Source organism: Ctenocephalides felis, unplaced genomic scaffold (assembly GCF_003426905.1).
Source record: "Ctenocephalides felis isolate EL2017-DRISC unplaced genomic scaffold, ASM342690v1 CF-g0.4_SCAFFOLD_01170, whole genome shotgun sequence".
NCBI lineage: Eukaryota > Metazoa > Arthropoda > Insecta > Siphonaptera > Pulicidae > Ctenocephalides > Ctenocephalides felis.
In genome coordinates this window covers 14620405-14641374 of record NW_020537324.1, presented here as the reverse complement: position 1 = coordinate 14641374, position 20970 = coordinate 14620405, and the positions used below count along the sequence as shown (strand labels likewise).

The window sequence follows — 20970 nt, the reverse complement described above, 5'->3', positions numbered from 1 at the left end:
GGGGTATTCTAGTGTAGAGCGATGAATTTTAGGTCATTTATAAAGTGTCGTAAAAGAAAGCAATGAATGTTTTTACTATCCATTTTTTACCACTTATTTATTAATATATTAAAACACAAAACAAAAATTCAAAAACTAAAAAGTTGAAAATTGTAAAAACTGGCAGCTGATGAAGTGGGGTGGTCCTCAAAAATTGGCACCTCAGTCTTGACATGATTTCAGCCCTCCTAGCCATCGGAAAGCGAAAAATAAGAAGATTATTAATCTACAATGATGTCGCAATCACCCGAAACTAGCGATGAGCAAAAATTTTTTTTACAAATTGGCGACTGTTTGAAAAAAATGTTTTTTTTTTTAAGTTTCTCGAATTTTTAAAACATAGTAAAAATTGGAATTTGTGGATAATCCTAGTTCGGGCTATAGATAGGTCTATAAACAAGACTCTCTGAACATTTCAAGTGAATCGGTCGATTAAAACTCGAGAATCGTGTCAACAGTACTGAAAAAGTCTGTTCTGAGAAAACGCATTTAAAGTTGCCTATATCTCCAAAAAATGATTCAAATTTTCAAAAACCTTCTCGTACCCATATTCTTAGATAGTTAAACTTTGAAAATATGAAATAAAAAAGAACGATTTTTTTGAATTTCTACACTAAAATACCCCCTTAATGCACCAGCCTTGTAATAATTTTAAATAGAACAAGGAATTAATTATTCCCATATGCGAAACATAATTTATTGCATTCATATTACAACAATTGAGTGTAGAAAAACACTTTCCAATGAAAACTGTTGAAGGTGTTGTAATGATGAATTCTTACTTAGAAGTTAGTACTTTTGCGTGCGAATGATTGATGGGCAAATATCAGAATCACACCAAGTAAGGCATAATTGTGCGGATATAAAATAGTTCATGTTACGCTGGTGCTTTTTATGTTTGGTAATCGGTAATACTAATGTATCGTAACGCACTGCTTGATAATTATTTATTTTAATTATATCATTGTGAACACCAATAAACTAGAAACCAAAAGCTGTAAATTATATTTCGATGCTTACATAAAATTACGCTCCCAAAAGAATATTTTGTAATTTACGGAAGTAAGCCAAACGTGTCAAATAACTGCTATCATAGATTATATCATATCATACCATAAATGCCCATATTTATTTATTTATATAAACGCCAATCGTCTATGTAATATAATTTTAATAATTTTTTAACATTTAATAGTTTTGTTATTACATGGTCTGTTAAGATCCTATTTGGAGATGACTCACACCTTTATGAATACATTTTCTACCGAGATTTATCTAAGGATTGTTAAATTGAACAAGAAACTAGTTGGTATTGGTATTTTAAATAATCGACTTAATAAAAAAGAAATTAATTTATGAGTGATTAAAAGTATTCCGAGAGGATTTATTACACATAATTGAAAACGAACGAGTATCGGTGTATTTTCTAAAAGCAAATTTTCACAAACCAATAATTTTTATAATTGAACCAGTTTTCGTAGGACGTTAATGGTTTAGTATGTTCATTAAGACCAAGTAATCTATCGTTATACCAAGTAAATCATCTAATTTTAATTCTAACAAACGTCAGCAAAACTACACATTTTCTTTGATGAATTTTTAAAATTAAACTACTTGTCGCAAGGCCGTAATATTTCAGTAAGTTCTATAAGACCACGATATACATAGCAAAGAAAGTTTTATAAAAATCGGCTTAATTTTTTGGCTTTTTTAAATTCTGAAATCTGTTCAGGCGTTTTTGAGCAAACGTGATGAAAAGGTCTAATTGAAAAAAAATGACAAAAAAAAAAAACGATTCCCAATCAATATCTTTGGAACGATTTTTGAATTTTCAGAATCGATTCAGAATTGCGGGCTAAAACGTGGACGAAAAATTTTTCACTTTTCTGCTATTTATAAAGAAACTCTCGGCCGATCGGCGCACCAACGCTAGTCTTTATCGAGATATATCGAATGGCTTCTAAATTTTTGAAATCGTCCCAGCCGTTTTCGAGAAAACGTCGATTTACGGCGAAAAATCTGTTCACATACAAGCGCACACACATATACTTTTTCCAAATTTGGTCTCATTCGATTCAGAATGGCTTGAAACGTCGAGAAAACATAAAATTAGCGAATCGGATTTTTTTGATGAAAACAAACTTCTCATTCGGGAAGTTAAAAAATGTCATTTTTCACAGCCATTGTAGTATGATTACAAACATTGTAGTAATTTTACACCCATTGTAGTATTTTACTAAAACATTGTAGTAATTTTACGCTCATTGTAGTAATTATACACCCATTGTAGTAATTTTACACCCATTGTAGTATTTTTTTCACAAACATTGTAGTAATTTTACACCCAATGTAGTATTGTTTACAAACATTGTAGTAGTTTTACACCCATTGTAGTATTGTTTACAAACATTGTAGTAATGTTACACCCATTGTAGTATTTTTACAACATTGTAGTAATTTTACACCCATAAGTTAAAAAATGTCATTTTTCACACCCATTGTAGTATTGTTTACAAACATTGTAGTAATTTTACACCCATTGTAGTATTTTTACAAACATTGTAGTAATTTTACGCTCATTGTAGTAATTTTACACCCATTGTAGTAATTTTACACCCATTTTAGTATTTTTTACAAACATGTTGTAGTAATTTTACACCCATTGTAGTATTGTTTACAAACATTGTAGTAGTTTTACACCCATTGTAGTATTGTTTGTAGTAATTGTAATAATTTTACACCCATTGTAGTATTTTTACAAACATTGTAGTAATTTTACACCCATTTTTATAAACATTGTAGTAATTTTACACCCATTAGTAGTATTTTTACACCCATTGTAGTATTGTTTACAACATTGTAGTAGTAATTTACGCTCATTGAAGTAATTTTACGCTCATTGTAGTATTTTTACAAACATTGTAGTAATTTTACACCCATTGTAGTATTGTTTACAAACATTGTAGTAATTTTACGCCCATTGTAGTATTTTACAAACATTGTAGTAATTTTACACCCATTGTAGTATTTTTTACAAAACATTGTAGTAATTTACGCTCATTGGTAGTAATTTTACGCTCATTGTAGTATTTTTACAAACATTGTAGTAATTTTACACCCATTGTAGTATTTTTTACAAACATTGTAGTAATTTTACACCCATAAGTAAAACAATGTCATTTTTCACACCCATTGTAGTATTGTTTACAAACATTGTAGTAATTTTACACCCATTGTAGTATTTTTACAAACATTGTAGTAATTTTACGCTCATTGTAGTAATTTTACACCCATTGTAGTATTTTACACCCATTTAGTATTTTTACAAACATTGTAGTAATTTTACACCCATTGTAGTATTGTTTACAAACATTGTAGTAGTTTTACACCCATTGTAGTATGTTTGTAGTAATTGTAATAATTTTACACCCATTGTAGTATTTTACAAAATTGTAGTAATTTTACACCCATTTTTATAAACATTGTAGTATAGTAATTTTACCCTTGTAGTAATTTTACACCCATTGTAGTATTGTTTACAAACATTGTAGTAATTTTACGCTCATTGAAGTAATTTTACGCTCATTGTAGTATTTTACAAACATTGTAGTAGTAATTTACACCATTGTAGTATTGTTTACAAACATTGTAGTAATTTTACGCCATTGTAGTATTTTACAAACTTGTAGTAATTTTACACCCATTGTAGTATTTTTTACAAACATTGTAGTAATTTTACGCTCATTGTAGTAATTTTACGCTCATTGTAGTATTTTACAAACATTGTAGTAATTTTACACCCATTGTAGTATTTTTACAAAACATTGTAGTAATTTTACACCCATTTTTATAAACATTGTAGTAATTTTACACCCATTGTAGTAATTTTACACCCATTGTAGTATTGTTTACAAACATTGTAGTAATTTTACGCTCATTGAAGTAATTTTACGCTCATTGTAGTATTTTTACAACAATTGTGTAGTAATTTTTACACCCATTGTAGTATTTTTTACAAACATTGTAGTAATTTTACGCTCATTGTAGTAATTTTACACCCATTGTAGTATTGTTACAAACATTGTAGTAATAATACGCCATTGTAGTAATTTTACACCCATTGTAGTATTGTTTTACAAACATTGTAGTAATTTTACAACCCATTGTAGTAATTTTTACAAACATTGTAGTAATTTAACGCTCATTATAGTAATTTTACACCCATTGTAGTATTTTACAAACATTGTAGTAATTTTACGCTCATTGTAGTAATTTTACACGCTCATTGTAGTAATTTACACCCATTGTAGTATTGTTACAAACATTGTAGTAATTTTACACCCATTGTAGTAATTTTACACCCATTGTAGTATTTTTACAAACATTGTAGTAATTTTACACCCATTGTAGTAATTTGACACATTGTAGTTTTGTTTACAAACATTGTAGTAATTTTACGCTCATTGTAGTAATTTACGCTCATTGTAGTAATTTTACGCTCATTGTAGTATTTTTACAAACATTGTAGTATTTTACACCCATTGTAGTATTTTTACAAACATTGTAGTAATTTTACGCTCATTGTAGTAATTTACGCTCATTGTAGTATTTTTTACACCCATTGTAGTATTGCTTACAACATTGTAGTAATTTACACCCATTGTAGTATTTTACAAACATTGTAGTAATTTTACACCCATTGTAGTAATTTTACACCATTGTAGTAATTTTACACCCATTGTAGTATTTTACAAAATGGTAGTAATTTTACGCTCATTGTAGTAATTTTACAAACCATTGTAGTATTGTTTACAAAACATTGTAGTAATTTTACACCCATTGTAGTATTTTTACAAACATTGTAGTAATTTTACACCATGTAGTTTTTTTTACACACCATGTAGTAATTTACACCCATTGTAGTATTTTTACAAACATTGTAGTAATTTTACACCCATTGTAGTATTGCTTACAAACATTGTAGTAATTTTACACCCATTGTAGTAATTTTACACCCATTGTAGTATTTTTACAAACATTGTAGTAATTACACCCATTGTAGTATTTTACAAACATTGTAGTAATTTTACGCTCATTGTAGTAATTTTACGCCCATTGTAGTATTTTACAAACATTGTAGTAATTTTACACCCATTGTAGTATTTTTACAAACATTGTAGTAATTTTACACCATTGTAGTAATTTTTACGCTCATTGTAGTATTTTACACCCATTGTAGTATTGCTTACAAACATTGTAGTAATTTTACACCCATTGTAGTATTTTTACAAACATTGTAGTAATTTTACACCCATTGTAGTATTTTTACAACATTGTAGTAATTTTACACCCATTGTAGTATTTTTACAACATTGTAGTAATTTTACACCCCATTGTAGTATTTTACAACATTGTAGTAATTTTACACCCATTGTAGTAGTAATTTTACACCCATTGTAGTATTTTTACAAACATTGTAGTAATTTTACACCCATTGTAGTAATTTTTAACGCTCATTGTAGTAATTTTACACCCATTGTAGTATTTTTACAAACATTGTAGTAATTTTACACCCATTGTAGTATTTTTACAAACATGTAGTAATTTTACACCCATTGTAGTATTGTTTACAACATTGTAGTAATTTTACACCCATTGTAGTATTTTACAAACATTGTAGTAATTTTACACCCATTGTAGTAATTTTACACCCATTGTAGTATTGTTTACAAACATTGTAGTAATTTTGCGCTCATTGTAGTATTTTTACAAACATTGTAGTAATTTTACGCTCATTGTAGTATTTTTACAAACATTGTAGTAATTTTACACCCATTGTAGTATTTTTACAAACATTGTAGTAATTTTACACCCATTGTAGTAATTTTACGCTCACATTGTACAGTATTTTTACACCCATTGTAGTATTGTTACACAACATTGTAGTAATTTACGCCATTGTAGTATTTTTACAACATCATTGTAGTAATTTTACACCCATTGTAGTAATTACACACACATTGTAGTATTTTTACAAACATTGTAGTAATTTTACGCTCATTGTAGTAATTTTACACCCATTGTAGTATTGTTTAAACATTGTAGTATTTTACACCCATTGTAGTATTTTACAAACATTGTAGTAATTTTACACCCATTGTAGTATTTTTACAAACATTGTAGTAATTTTTACACCCATTGTAGTATTTTTACGCTCATTGTAGTAATTTTACACCCATTGTAGTATTGTTTACAAACATTGTAGTAATTTTACACCCATTGTAGTATTTTTACAAACATTGTAGTAATTTACACCCATTGTAGTATTGTTTACAAACATTGTAGTAATTTTACACCCATTGTAGTATTTTTACAAACATTGTAGTAATTTACACCCATTGTAGTATTTTTACAAACATTGTGTAGTAATTTTACACCATTGTAGTATATTTTACAAAACATTGTGTAGTAATTTTACACCCATTGTAGTATTGTTTACAAACATTGTAGTAATTTACACACCATTGTAGTATTGTTTACAAACATTGTACTAATTTTACACTCATTTAGGATTTTTACAAACATTGTAGTAATTTTACACCCATTGTAGTATTTTTACTAAACATGTAGTAATTTTACACCATTGTAGTATTTTCAATAACATTGTAGTAATTTTACACCCATTGTAGTATTTTTACTAACATTGTAGTAATTGTTTTTTTACACCCCATTGTAATATTGTTTACAAACATTATAGTATTTTTACAAACATTGTAGTAATTTTACACCCATTGTAGTATGTTTACAAAACATTTTAGTAATTTTACACCCATTGTAGTATTGTTTACAAACATTGTAGTAATTTTACACCCATTGTGGTATGTTTACAAACATTGTAGTAATTTTACACCCATTGTAGTTTTTTACAAACATTGTAGTAATTTTACACCCATTGGACTTATGTACATCAAATTATCAAATATTTTATAGAGATTTTAATACTGTGTACATATTTTTGTGTAATTTTTTTTGGGTTCAGTACCAAGATTTTTAATTTCAGTATGAAAAGTTCTAGCAAATTTGAATTAAGGCACGATGCCATGCACCCCACTAGTTAATAAAAATGTTAAAAAGATAATTTGGTTATAATTCTTCTCCCCCAGAACCGTTATATATTTCAGGCGGCACCCTGAATCATATTGGTAAAGTGGCTCGGCACACCACAGTTAAAAGCTTGCCGACCCCTGATCTAGAAGACTATGATATCTACCGTCAAAAAAAAAAATCATAAAAATCGTCGAAATTTTTTTTAAAAAACTTTATTACAAGAAAATTTTTGAAATTGATCGAACCGGCTTTGAGAAAAACGTCGATTTACGGCAAAAAATCTGTTCACATACACGCACACACACACATACTTTTTCCAAATTTGGGCTCATTCGATTCAGAATGGCTTGAAACGTGAGAAAACATAAAATTAGCGAATCGGATTTTTTATGAGAACATAAACTTCTCCTTCGGGAAGTTAAAATGTTGAATACATTATACTGATCTGAGTAAGTAAATCTGAGGAAGTAAATTTCGTTGTTCCGCAGTGAAGTACAGCAATCATTGTTTGATTGCGTAGCATAAAGCGTTGCGAATCGCCTAACGATGAAAAGCATACAAACAACCAAACTCTCTCGAAACAAAGCACATTATTTATAAATACTCTATTGGAAATTACTTTGAGCTCTTGCTCTTGCATATAACACTATGCAGATAAAACACAAGGAAAGCGTAAGTATCCATCTAAACTCGAAATTACCAAATAAAAACCATATACTTGTTCAGAAGATTTTATATTTTTAATAATTGGATTTGCTATCCTCCTCTTGAATTTTGATATAATAATATTAATTTAATATTTTTATTAAAACTCAAGAAGATATTAGCAAACCTCCAAGAGGAGGATAGTATACCATTCTAACAATAGAGCAGCTGTAAATACCACATCAACTGGTGAAATACATTTTTCATAATGGAATAATGATTATGATTTTCGTAGTAAGATGTTTCATAATTTCGCTTATAATTAAGTTCAAATTTAAAGTGAAGACTTACATAAACCACGACTAATCGTTCCCTTTAAATTTTAAACATTAGTACAAAGTAAGTTTTAAACAGAGATATACGAGCAGAAACTATACATTTTCTTTAAAATGTATGCAATATAATTAATATGTAATGGCAAAATTCATAATAAAATTTTATTAGTAATTAAATAACCTACAAATTGAGCTTGAGGATGCAATAGAAAAACATGAAAAATGATAAGAAATTGACAAAAATTAACAAGTTTTAATATTCTCTATATTAGCTTAATTTTTCCGAATTGATGAACAAATGTCTATTTATAATAGATCTATAGTTCATATTAAATAGATAATATTTTCGCATTAATTCCGATTCCGAAATGGGCTAAACAAATTTGTGCGTATTTGAAATAAATTATCATGATTAACTACATTAATTGACTGTATTTTTAATGTACGAACCATAGTGGTTCCTAAAGTGAAAAAAATATTATTATTTAAGCAATTCTGATTCCATCCAAAATGATATTTTAACAATATTATGTAGTTTTTCTCCACATATATTAATAATTATTATTGATTAGTGAATGATTTGTTTATTAATAATAACCTAATATATATTTTATGTATATAAATTTTAAATATGAATTATTCCTTCCCCTAAAGGGTCGTTCTATTTTTTGATAAACTTAACTTATAAAGTAGTATGAACTATTTAGATATGAGCAATTTAGATTTATTTCGATAAAATTTAAAAGTAATTTTCAACTTTCTTCTTCTAACTTTAAATGATTGATTGATAGATTATTTTTTCATTAATGATATCCCACTCAAAAACAATAAATATTCTAATAAAAATATATTCAATAATTCAATACCATTATGTTATTTTTTAAATAGCCCGAATAAATATCTCGTGTATATAAATTTGAATACATTATAATGCTTATATAAATAATTATAAATATAACAATAAATTAAAATCAGTTCATTAAAATGAGTACAATCCCCACAGTTATTAATAAATTAATAAGTTAAAGTGTCATTCACAAAATATTAAAAAAACTGAATCCGGCACATACTATTATTGGGGATGATTATTTTAATAGTAAATAATCGTATACTAGTGTGGGTATAAAAATTTTCATGTATATTGAGCATTAATTAAAAATTTGTGATTTTGGGGACTAAATTAATACGAAGTGACATGAATACAATTTTTTGGATCTAATTATTATGATTATTAATTGTGATTTACTGTATATTAGTTTTAACACTTTGGCTCGTATATGAGAATGATGTGAGACTATATAGATGGAAAGGAAAAGAAACACTTTCCATTTTCAGTTCTACAAACGGCAGTATAAAAACGAGGGAAGATACTCGCTAATCATACAGTTCAGTTTGTGTGATCGTATCAATAGTTTAAACAAAAAATAAAACATGTTTAAGGTAGAAACTTAGTAATAAATACTTTAATTTTAGTTAAATTTTAGATTATTTCATATGTTTTAATTGGATTCTAAAAGTGTTTAAAAACCGATAAAATCTGGCCTTATGGATAATCTAAATCGCATTAATATTTAAATCTAAATTTTAAAAATAAGTCTTATTTTATTATAAATTTCTAGTTAATTACACAAACGAAAGAAAAGTTAAATTTTAAGATACTTAGTAATTTGATAAAAAAATAAAAAACAAAAAAATATACTAAAAAATGGATTGGCGATAAATAATCATCGTAAATCAATATAATGATTTTTGATTCCTTATAAAAAAACTTAATAGCAATCAAAATCATGTAATTGTATAAGCTATCATAATAACTTATAAAATTATATTATTTTGATTGCTGTTTATAATATCAATAAGAGAAATAAAAATATAATTGCAAAAATTTAAAAACATTAAAAATGAGCTTATAAATTTTCTTAAAAAATTGTGATATTAAATTTCGGTTAATATACTATAGAAGTAAATATCATAGTTCATGAAAACTACGATATAATGACAAAATAATATTTTTAGAAAATAAAAATTTAAAATTAAATATATAGAATTTAATATTTCCTTTCATAATATCCAAACTTTAAAAATATTAATCCGTTTTCGGCTATTCTAATTAAACTTTGTATTTACATCATATATTAAATTTATTGCAACATCATATAATACGTTTCGCAACTGAAAGTAATACTATATTTTATGAACACATTAAATGTTTTATCGTCGTACAACAAAGATTTTGCATTCTATGCATCAGCATGAGAAAATTAATGTTGCAAGCTGTTGGATAATTTATAAATACTAATAATATAAATTCCTAACAGTCAATTAATGAAAATAGAAATTTTACAAATTGCATTACAACATATTCGTCTCTAATTTAAAGTTATCATCAACGTGTCGCAATAAATTGAATTGATACTTTTGAATTAAAAGATATATTACGCTGATTAATTTAAGGGACACAACTAGTGTGAAATTTCGAAAAAATCGATTTTTGTTTTTTTTCATATTTCGGTAGATTACACCTTTAAAAATAATATATAAAAATTTCAAATCAATATCTCAAATAGTTTTTGAGTTACAGCCATTTAAAAAGTATATATATAGTTATATATTATAGTACAACGATTATTTTATCTTTAAACGCGTTTTTCTCGAAACAGCATTTTCCGAATTTGCTGCAGTGATTACTCAAAAACGAATGATCCGATCACTATCAATTTTTTTTTACATGTTCTTTATACAGTTCTCCGTAAAATAAACTATCGATTTTTCGATCGGGACAAAAATCGATTTTTGGCAGTCGAAAAACGACCAAAATTTTGGCTAAAATTCGACTTTTTTTAAAAAAACGCCGCCATTTTGTCAATTTTTGATTTATTTTTTTCATCGTAGTTCATTTTACAGACAATATTATCTAGTTTAACGAGATTTTTTTTTTATTTCATCCACGTAGAAGGCCGGAATCACTGCAGCAGTTAAGGCCCTTTTTTTGTCGCGCCGTTGGAGACCGACGATAACTTGAAAAATATTTAATTTTTTTCTTCAAAAATTTTACTATGTATTCTTAAAACATGTATAAATATATTTCTAAAATTTTGAAATGATTGATAAAGTAGTTTTTTTAATATAAATTCCCAAAAATCAGCTTTTTTATAGGGGGTTACACTAGTTGTGCCCCTTAAAGATTTATATAACATTGATTTTCAGATAATTTCCGTGCTATCGGTGGTTCTAGCATTAACCAGAGCGGGCTACATTGGAGGTGGTTTTGATTCGCATGATGTAGGCGGATATGATTTTGGAGGCGGCCATGACTTTGAAGGCGGACACCAAATTGTGGCGACGCACGATTTCGAAGGAGGTCACGAAATGGGAGGCGGCGAATCTTATGGACATGGACACGAAGATTATCATGTGAATATAATATTATGTTGCTTCCACGATTTGAAATGATAAAATGATCTAAACTCAGATATAAATGCTACCAATTATTTTCAGGAGCCACCAAAGTATAAATACGGTTACTCTGTTCATGATCCTCATACAGGCGATGAAAAAAACGCTTGGGAATCGAGAGATGGTGACGTCGTAAAAGGTACGTAATTTCTGGTGTAAATATGAATTAAAATAAATTTAAAATACACTATTATTTCAGGACAATATTCATTGACGGAAGCTGATGGAACGCAAAGAATAGTAGACTACACCGCTGATAAGCACAATGGTTTCAATGCAGTAGTAACAAAAGTTGGAGAACCAAAACAACAACTAGAGCATGGTTCCAGTATAGGAGGAGGTCACCATTGGGGATTCTAAATAAACAACTGTTTCGCCGGCATGGAAAAACACATAAAACATGAAACTCTTATCATAATAGTATTCTTAGTATTTGCTTTATAGCGCGCTATATAATAAAATCGTCTTCATCGCAAAAATCATTACGCCAAAGTTCATACATATTACAGCATATATTTATAAAATTGTTTGTTACTTATTAGTAAAATATAATTATTGAATGCCTGGATTATTGATCAAATGACTGAAGATACCGCTCATATATGCGGATGTAGATTTAAAAATTGTTATTTATATGTATTATATATTTTGTGATGCATCAAACTATCAATAGCAAACATTAGAAATATATTTATTAAGGTATATTATATGCAATAAAGTACTTTTAAAAATATGTGTATATTTTTTATAATAAATCATTTGAAATAACTCTACTCAACTTCACATTTCAGTATGTGAAGATTTCTATAAATGCTTTAAAAATGATAAAAAATTAAATATATATTTTGGTTAAAAAAACTAATAGATATCCAAATATTTATGATCCTAAGATAATCACTTATAACCATAAATAAAATAAAAAAAATAGGAATGCGATGAGTATCAACATACAATGTATAATAAAATTATTAATCCATCTTTCACTTACCCCCCTGTTTTCATTATTATCAACTGCATCTGCAGTCACCTCTCTTTGGACCATCATCAAGCGACCACTAACATTTAGCACCATAGTTTCTACTGGTTTTGTGACTTGTCCTTCGGGCAATATTTGTTGAGTTTCGAGTGCGTCATATGCATAATCTATTTGAGTATCTGTAACAAGAATTATCAATTACAAAATTATTTTTAAACATATTATGATACAAAATCATATAATAAAAAATTGTTCAATTAAAATATTTGTAATTACTTAATAAAAAAAGAGACAAAATAAAAAAATAGTGCAAATATGAAATAGTTGGTAAATAATTTACCTAACATATAAAATATCTAACATATTAAATAAAATTATATCTTTTAAAAAATATTTCAATATACAACCAATAACATTTGTAATAATAATAAACCAAATAAAAGTTTTAAATGATTACAAAATATACTAAATATTTTTATAGAACTAACTTTGTTCAGAATTTTGTCGTTTATCACGAAATGGCGTTACATTGTAACTGTCATGGTAATGCATTCTACTGAAGCTCTCTGCTCGTAGTCTGGTTAGTGCTACTGATATAACACAAGCTGGGTGTACACACAAAGCAGTTATATCCACTTCTTGAATTCTTGAAGTATTTACAAAACCACCTTGAATATAAATAAACATACCAATACAAATATATATTATTTTAAGAAATATATTTGCACTCATAAAATTACCTGCTTCATTACGAGACATTTTATAAATATCTATAACCCCATCACCACAAAAAATAACTAGACTATCGCTTATGGAGTTTATAACCATAACTTGTGACTGCATTGACAAAATTGTCGCAAATTTATTATCTAATTTACAATCTAATGGATAAAATCGAACTTCATGTTTGTTTTGCAATATACTGTAGCAACCTAGAAATAAGTTTTGAATGAAATTAAAAATGTGATCAAATATAAAAAAATTCAAAATCTTGTTAAACTATTTACCCATAACTGCATATTCACGCCACCACAGAAGTCCACCAGTAACTACAAAATCTTTTTCTTGTGTTTCATTGCCAAATAATTTCCATTTTCTTGTGACCACATTATAAACAGCAAATCCATATCGACCAGCTACAGCTATATGTAGACCATCATTATCTACAGCGGCATACTATAAAAACGTTGTTTAAGTCAAGATATCAAAATATATTATTTTGTATAACTAAAGTTTTCATACTCTAATAGGCCAATTTGTAGCAGAATATTGAGATGGTATTGTGATGATCATCCATTGTTTACTTTCAGAAGGCATTACTCCAATCGAGGTCATGCCAGTTGGCATACTGTTCATATCGAAAGACATTGTGTCATATTTTTTCATAGCATGGCCTGTTTTAAGGTTTTCACACAAATTGATATAAATTTTATCATCACCTTGTAGATATAAATGTGCATGCTGACTCTGCAAAACATAAAAATTAAAAATTTCTGCATGTTTTATATAAAGCAAATGAAAATTTATCTTAGATTTATTACTTACCATATAAGGATTGACTGTTAAAAGACTTTTTACAAAATCTAATTGTAATAGGCTGGTTGAACCATTCTTTTTTGTAGAAGTTGGACTGACTGGTTGTAATTCAGCAGCTTTATCTTGCCAGCGCACCATATAAAGTTGATAGCCCTCCATTGACCAATCCTATATTAAATTTGATTCAATTGTGTATTTACTAGTTAGCTAATAATGTAAATCATGACATGATTTAATAATTGAACACTCAATATTCCCATTAGTTTAAAGAAAATTAGTTCAATTATTAATTAATTATTATAAGTCAAATATTGTAAGAAACTAAAAACCTTAAATTAATATAAGAACATTATATTTAGATTTTCAATTTCAATTATTTCAGTTGCCTTAATTAGGGATGTAGTTTTATCTTTTCATATACTAACCATGCTAATTATATTAACAGTATTTTCAATTAATCCATAATCCCATGCCAATGTACACATTAGCAGCGCCCCAAATGTACTCCAAACTGAAAGACCGCCTGATTGCCAAGTTAAAGCAGTGGCACAACCATCAGGAGTCACAGTCATAGCCCGGACAGCCCCCAAACCATAACCCCAATCTTTAGCACCAAGACGCATATGATGAGATAGTTCAAGCTGTCCAGAATGTTCATCAATAGTAAAAACTGTTGCTGTTGAACTGATATAAAAGAAATAAATTGATATGTTTTGTAATTTTAATAAACAAATAATTTGTGATGCCTATATATCTAATAGTTATTCTATTACTTACTTTTTTCGACCAAAAGCTATAAGTCTGTATTTGTGATTCACACTAACACAAGTAGCATCATCAATATCAATTGCCCACATTCCTTGCACTTGCTACAATTAATAAAATAGGGATAAATTATGTAAAACTATTTATACTAAAAAATTTTTTTGAATATATATTTATACTTACATTTGGTTCAAACCTTGTAACAGATCCAGTAAGAAAAGCAGCTCGGCCATCATTCATCACAATAGCAAAACCCCCAATTAAGGGTGAGTATTCCATATCAATAACATATGCATTATCTGGAGCAGGTAATGCTATAAAAATTCCGTTTATATTTTCAAAGTTTACATCAGATGTTTAGAATGAAAATAAATGATTCATTATGTAAATGAAATAATATTGGGCTATATCTTCAAAATTGGAATTATTATTAGAACCAAAAAATTCTTTAGTTTAGACTCACCACTACCACAGTGTGTACCCCCATAATAAAACGAAATGCAACTAAGATCCAGGGCACATTCCCCATCACAAAGAGTTCCATCCCAACGATATCGAACAAGATGGCCCCGTTCTGTGGCCAACAATATATCAGTAGCACTGACACAAGCCGCGCGAGCTATTCTTCCGCGCCACGGAGATAATATCATTCGCCGAGTAAGTGTTAGAGCTGGTACTACCTCTCGAACAAATAGTTCAGCACTATCTCTACGCAAACTCGGCTAAAACATGATAAGTATATAAAGCCAAAGTTAACAATTTTATATCATATTGAATTTACATTTTCTGCAATCAAGTCAGGTTTAATATAAACTTAGAACTCACAAACTTTTATATAGAGCAATTCATAAATTAATGAAATGTATGCAGAATTTACAAATGTAAATCTAATATAATAACATAAATTTATATTCTTTACTATCTGTAACAAAAATCAACAAATCACAAAAATTATAATTTCAATAGAATTATTTTGCAGTTGTATTTACAAAAAAATATATATATCTTCAAAAATTTAGATAATAAATAACTTCAAGCAATATATTAAATACTCATATTTAAATATAAGCTCATATAACTCTTTTGCAAATTTTAACTACAAAAAACATATGCATAGCCCTGATGGAATTTTTTTTGGCCAATAATATTACAATATTATTGGGCATTATTTAAAAAAATAAAACTCTGCACACATTTAAATGAAAATCACCTGTGGGGGATCATTCTGCTGATAAACTCCACCTCTAGAGAGCTCTTCCGAAAAACTGACATCATAAAGAATTAAATGCCCTCCAACAGTCTAAAAAAAATAAGGAACAGTTTTAGAAAAAAGTCTGTATAACTATGACCAATATATAGGCATTAGAATACTTACCACTACTGCTAGCATAGTCGAATCGGGCTTCCATTCTACTATTGTATTACTGCCAAGTTTCTCCAATGATTCCTGATCTCTACGATGATGAACAATCAAAACACATGGCTAAAAATAATGATACATAACATTAATTGAGAAATATGCTAACTGTGAAATAACAAAAAGGTACCAAAAAATAAATATAAAAAAGATAGCGTTTATAACATAATATAAATTAAGTTGTAAGTAATTGAACAAGCATACCTTAGTGAACCATACAGAAATTGTGTCATCTGTCAAAACAACAAAAAGAATCTTATCGCGATTACATACTACTTGAATTATGTTCTCATCAGTAAGTTCAGGAGTCCTTAAAATTTTAGGCCATCCAATAGGAAAATACATTTTTGTTTTTTTTTATGTATTGTTAATAAAATTAAGATTCAGAATATCAGAATGTAACATCTTTAACGAAACACCCACAACCTCATTTTTACTCAAACGTTCGCCTAGCTGTCATTCTTTGGAATACTCTTCTTTTATCTATGTGACTTGTGTTGAGAATAACATGTGTTAAGTAATGCCAGATGTCAGATGGTTTTAAAAACTACGACATAGTATTAAATATTTATCTAATATAAGCTTGATATAACATATCATAGTTTATGTTTATATTTTATTCGGTATATTTTATGTTTCATTATGTCTATATTTTATTCGGTATATATAGCGTATTATCAGGATTAATCAGGATAGTATCGTAGTACAATAGCATACTATCATAGTAATATAAAGTACTATCGAATTCATTCAGTACTTTCATATGGTTTTATCTTTCTTAAAAACTTTCTTAAACAAGCTAATACATAATGAGTCAATATTTTATTTAAGAAGATGAAAATGAATAAAAACTGTCAATCTGTCATTTTGTTTTGCCATCTTTCCGCCATGAACGCCCACAAATGCTGCCACCTGAAACATTTAGTATATTTTGTCGATGTTGGCAGCACTAATAAACAATCAAGAATTGTCAAAATCAAGTCATGTTTTGGTTAATCGGTCTATTTTTGCTGTAGTTTATAAACAAAACTGAAAATTGCTTCTATTATCATTATTTTCTTATTTTATTATCATGGGAGACGATACAGCAGATTTTACACGCTACATAAAAAATGTTCTACACGATAATAGAAGTTCAAATGTATCGAAAAAACTTCCATTTGGTGATTCTTTTGAAAATCATGGTGCTTGTTTATACTAAAATAATTTCATTACAACAATTTTAATTATTAATGAATATATTTATCATGTATTCAAGGTAAATCAAAACCGAGATCACTAGATGAGGAACAACCCAACTTTCCAAAAAGGAGTAAAGATGAATCAATTATGGAATCTCCCTGGGAGATCAAAAGGGTTCGAAGTAGCCTGACTATAGCAAAGAATGAAGTATTATTTTTATTCAAACTTATAAAATTTGAATATAGTATAAATAAAATATAAACATAAAATTAAATTTTATAGATAGCTCAGTTGCAAGATTATATTGAAAAGCAGCATAGTTTGCGAAAAGAAATGGAAACTTTGTTTAGTATTGAGAAGGAGCACTGCAAAGACAAAAGCCAATGATACAAAAACTATTGAAGAGTTAGAGCACAGGTTGTCATGCCTTAAAAAGGGAACAAGATTTAAAAACTAACTCGATTAGAGTGAGGATATATTAGTTAGATTTATATGTATGCATACAATTAAAATCAATTAGATTTCATATATATTTCTTTTAGTCATCTTCCAGTTTAGATGAATTTAAACTTTCAATGGAATCCAAACTAGATCAAAAAGATAAAGTAATTATGCAATTGAAAGAAGAAATTAGCAATTTAAAACATTCCTTTGGTGAAAATGAAAGAAAAGAAATAGAAGTTAAAAAAAGTAATATGTCGGTGAGTAGCATTATTTTGAATAAGCAATTTCTTATTGTTTTTACATATTAACATTGTTTCATATTTAAGCAAATTAATGATATGGAATTTAAAAATCAAGAATACCAACGTGTTATTAAAGATTTGCGGGATGAGAATTCAAACCTAAAAAGACTCAAGACAAGTATTTAAGAATGGAAGCTGATTTTGAAGCTACCAAAATTAAAGTGCACAGTTTAGAAAACGAGCTTTTAAACTATAAGAATACGACACTCATATGAAGGTAAAATAATACTAATATATATAATAATAATATAATACATATAATATAGGAAATGATGCAATATGCTTTTTCAGTCACTACAGAAAAAATTAACCACAATTCCTGAAATGGAATCTGAGTTGAAACAATATCGCCAAGAAATTTGTATGTTAAGAGAAAATGTTCAGAATAAACTAATATTAGAGGAGCAAGTTCATGACTTGAATGTTAAATTATCTAGTGCAAATAACAAACTGAAAGATATTGCTAATATTCAGGTATTTATCTTATTTATATAATCATATATATTTTACAAATATTATTGTTTAATTTTTTAAAAAGGTTGACTTTGCTAGAGCTGACTCTTTGTTAAAAGAATGGCAGGCTGTATCGAGAAGTTTCAATAGAGGTAACGATTTAATTTCATAATTGTATTTGAATTTATTACAAGTCCCAATATTGTTTATTATAGAGAATTGTACACCAAAAGATTTAAAACAATATATAGAAGAGTTACAGAAAAATGAATTGGTATTAACAGCTGATAAATTAAAAGTGCAAAGTAATTTGAAAGCTGTTGAAATCGTAAGTATGCTTTGTTTATTATTTTACCATTATGGTTACCTAATTTTATGAACATTGCGGTTTATTTAGGAATTAACAAATGTTAAGCAAGATATGTCAAAAACTACAACACAAATCACAGATTTGAAAAATTCATTGAAGCAACATCAAAATATTCTTCATAGAGTTCAAAAAAAATTACAACAAGTTGCAAAAGAGCGTGACTGTTATCGTGGCTTAGTTGATTCATATGACCAGGATTTAACAAGTGAATATAAAATTTTATATATCTTATAAAATATGAATTTCTTATAATTTATCTTAAAATACTTATAATTTTATTTAATAGTTATGAATACAAACAGCATGAACAACGCAGAAGTTTTATTAAAAGAACGCATTGCTGCAATGGAGAAAATTGTAGAAGGTTATAAAGAGCAAGTGGAATCATTAGAAAGGAATTGCAATCAGCTGTTCCGCAAGGTTAATATAATCAGTGATAATTCTACTATATGCATGTACAAATAGCTACTGAGAATGATTTAACATTTGCAGCAGCACCCACCAGCATTTGTTGACCAATTAGCACGAATGCAAGAAGAAAATTCAAAGCTTATGAAAGAGAACGATAGATTAACAAAGAGATGTGATGAGTGTGAACAGTTACTAGAAAAATTCCATCAAAATAGAAGTGTTACAAGCACAACAAATGAAAAGGTTTAGTTTATTCCATTTATTTGATCATAAATTGTATTTGTAGAATAATTAAGTCTGAAAGTAATGGTGCCAAAACTATACATATTTTAGTAGAATCATTTTGAGTAGAACTAAAATAGATATACTTTCTTTTAGATCTTACATTTCACACTAAATCCTGCAACTAACAGCCAGAAGGAATATAAAGAAGATGTAAAGCAATTGCAGACAGAGGTATTAATATTTTATTTTTATTATTTGTTTTGAAGTTTTATATTTTCAATTCCATTATAGATTGAAAGATTAAAAAAGAAGATAAAGAATTGGAAGAAGGAGCTACAGATGTAACTCAAACACAAAATATGACTGGTACTACAGAGCTTTTAATGTTACGTGAAAAAACCAAGCAGATGAAATTAAAATTCAACGGTTAAAAGACCTTTGCAAAAGCTCAATGCATGAATTTCGAGATGCTTGCTATATGATGCTAGGATATAAATTGATAGAATAAACACATCTAGCTATAGGTACTTTTTTGTGTCTTACCTTAATATTATTGTCCAGATTAATATCTTTCTATTGTCCAGCAAATCCTTCTTATGATATTGATAGAATGTGAGATTAATTTTTCATGCCTGTAAATAAATATGATTAAATTAACTTTTTTAGGGTAACAAATATGTATGCAGAGAGTGAAATGAATACTTGAGCTTTGAGTATGAAAATGAACTTAAATTATTAGAACTCCATATTTACGTACCTTGGATGATCATGTGAATACTTATTTGAGGCAGTATGGTTCAATTCCAGCATTTCTTAGCGCTCTGACCTTAGATTTAGTAAAAAGGACCACAGTCATGGAAACAACTAATACTATTCAACTGTAATATGTGTAAAGCAATTAAATATTTAATAGTATAATTTTAACATTTATTTGAAGTTGCCTATACAAGTTCAAATAATGAATAAATATTAACAAATTTCAGCCATTAACAATTTTTCATAATATTTCTGAACTTAATTTTGCATATATATAGAAGGCATTGGATGTATTTATGTTAAATAGACTTAATAAAGTATACTAGATTAACACTAGATTAATTAAATTGAGGTTATAATTAATTTAATTTCCTACTTAATATTAATTTATAAACCTGATATTATTATTACTTCAGTTAAATTTTCAAATTAAACATAACATTAAAAATTCATTATCGTCATTATAAAGTAGCCATTGAAATCATACCACATAAGCACCACTTAATTCCGTACATTTACAATTGTGCATAATTCGTCTATTGGGAAAATAA

The 20970-nt window shown here is 27.7% G+C and overlaps 3 protein-coding genes across 3 annotated transcripts in view; 2 read left to right on the top strand and 1 right to left on the bottom strand.

Moving 5' to 3' along the window:
- LOC113366873 (guanine nucleotide exchange factor subunit Rich-like) overlaps window positions 1-16745 on the bottom strand; it is a gene marked incomplete at its 5' end in the record, with an annotated part of 44178 nt that extends 27433 nt beyond the window's left edge. Inside the window, 13 exon segments of the mRNA XM_026608522.1 lie at window positions 12595-12659; window positions 13095-13226; window positions 13299-13490; window positions 13566-13734; window positions 13801-14025; window positions 14104-14262; window positions 14520-14778; window positions 14872-14963; window positions 15043-15173; window positions 15323-15581; window positions 16070-16159; window positions 16235-16342; window positions 16481-16745. Of these exon segments, the coding sequence (XP_026464307.1) occupies window positions 12595-12659; window positions 13095-13226; window positions 13299-13490; window positions 13566-13734; window positions 13801-14025; window positions 14104-14262; window positions 14520-14778; window positions 14872-14963; window positions 15043-15173; window positions 15323-15581; window positions 16070-16159; window positions 16235-16342; window positions 16481-16621 (2022 nt within the window).
- Window positions 16746-17246: 501 nt separating this feature from the next.
- On the top strand, window positions 17247-17845 carry LOC113366872. Its single transcript, XM_026608521.1, has 3 exons — window positions 17247-17460; window positions 17535-17665; window positions 17741-17845. Exons 1-3 carry the CDS (start codon window positions 17349-17351, stop codon window positions 17843-17845), a joined length of 348 nt encoding a protein of 115 aa, XP_026464306.1. The 5' UTR covers window positions 17247-17348.
- Window positions 17846-18410: 565 nt separating this feature from the next.
- Window positions 18411-20547, top strand: LOC113366871 (mitotic spindle assembly checkpoint protein MAD1-like). The gene is made up of 11 exons (XM_026608520.1): window positions 18411-18421; window positions 18496-18678; window positions 18743-18809; window positions 18873-18985; window positions 19055-19232; window positions 19314-19447; window positions 19520-19681; window positions 19817-19894; window positions 19955-20004; window positions 20225-20275; window positions 20403-20547. The coding sequence occupies exons 1-11, from the start codon at window positions 18416-18418 to the stop codon at window positions 20545-20547; spliced, it is 1167 nt and encodes a 388-aa protein (XP_026464305.1). The 5' UTR covers window positions 18411-18415.
- Window positions 20548-20970: the final 423 nt, after the last annotated feature.

Bases quoted from the DNA above. Each gene is read 5' to 3' on its own strand.
- LOC113366871 (XM_026608520.1), top strand. The intron at 18,679-18,742 runs GTATTTATCTTA...TTTTTTAAAAAG, and splicing joins AAGATATTGCTAATATTCAG to GTTGACTTTGCTAGAGCTGA. The intron at 18,810-18,872 runs GTAACGATTTAA...TGTTTATTATAG, and splicing joins ATCGAGAAGTTTCAATAGAG to AGAATTGTACACCAAAAGAT.
- LOC113366872 (XM_026608521.1), top strand. From the start codon at position 17,349: ATGGGAGACGATACAGCAGATTTTACACGCTACATAAAAAATGTTCTA. The intron at 17,461-17,534 runs GTGCTTGTTTAT...CATGTATTCAAG, and splicing joins TGATTCTTTTGAAAATCATG to GTAAATCAAAACCGAGATCA. The intron at 17,666-17,740 runs GTATTATTTTTA...TAAATTTTATAG, and splicing joins TGACTATAGCAAAGAATGAA to ATAGCTCAGTTGCAAGATTA.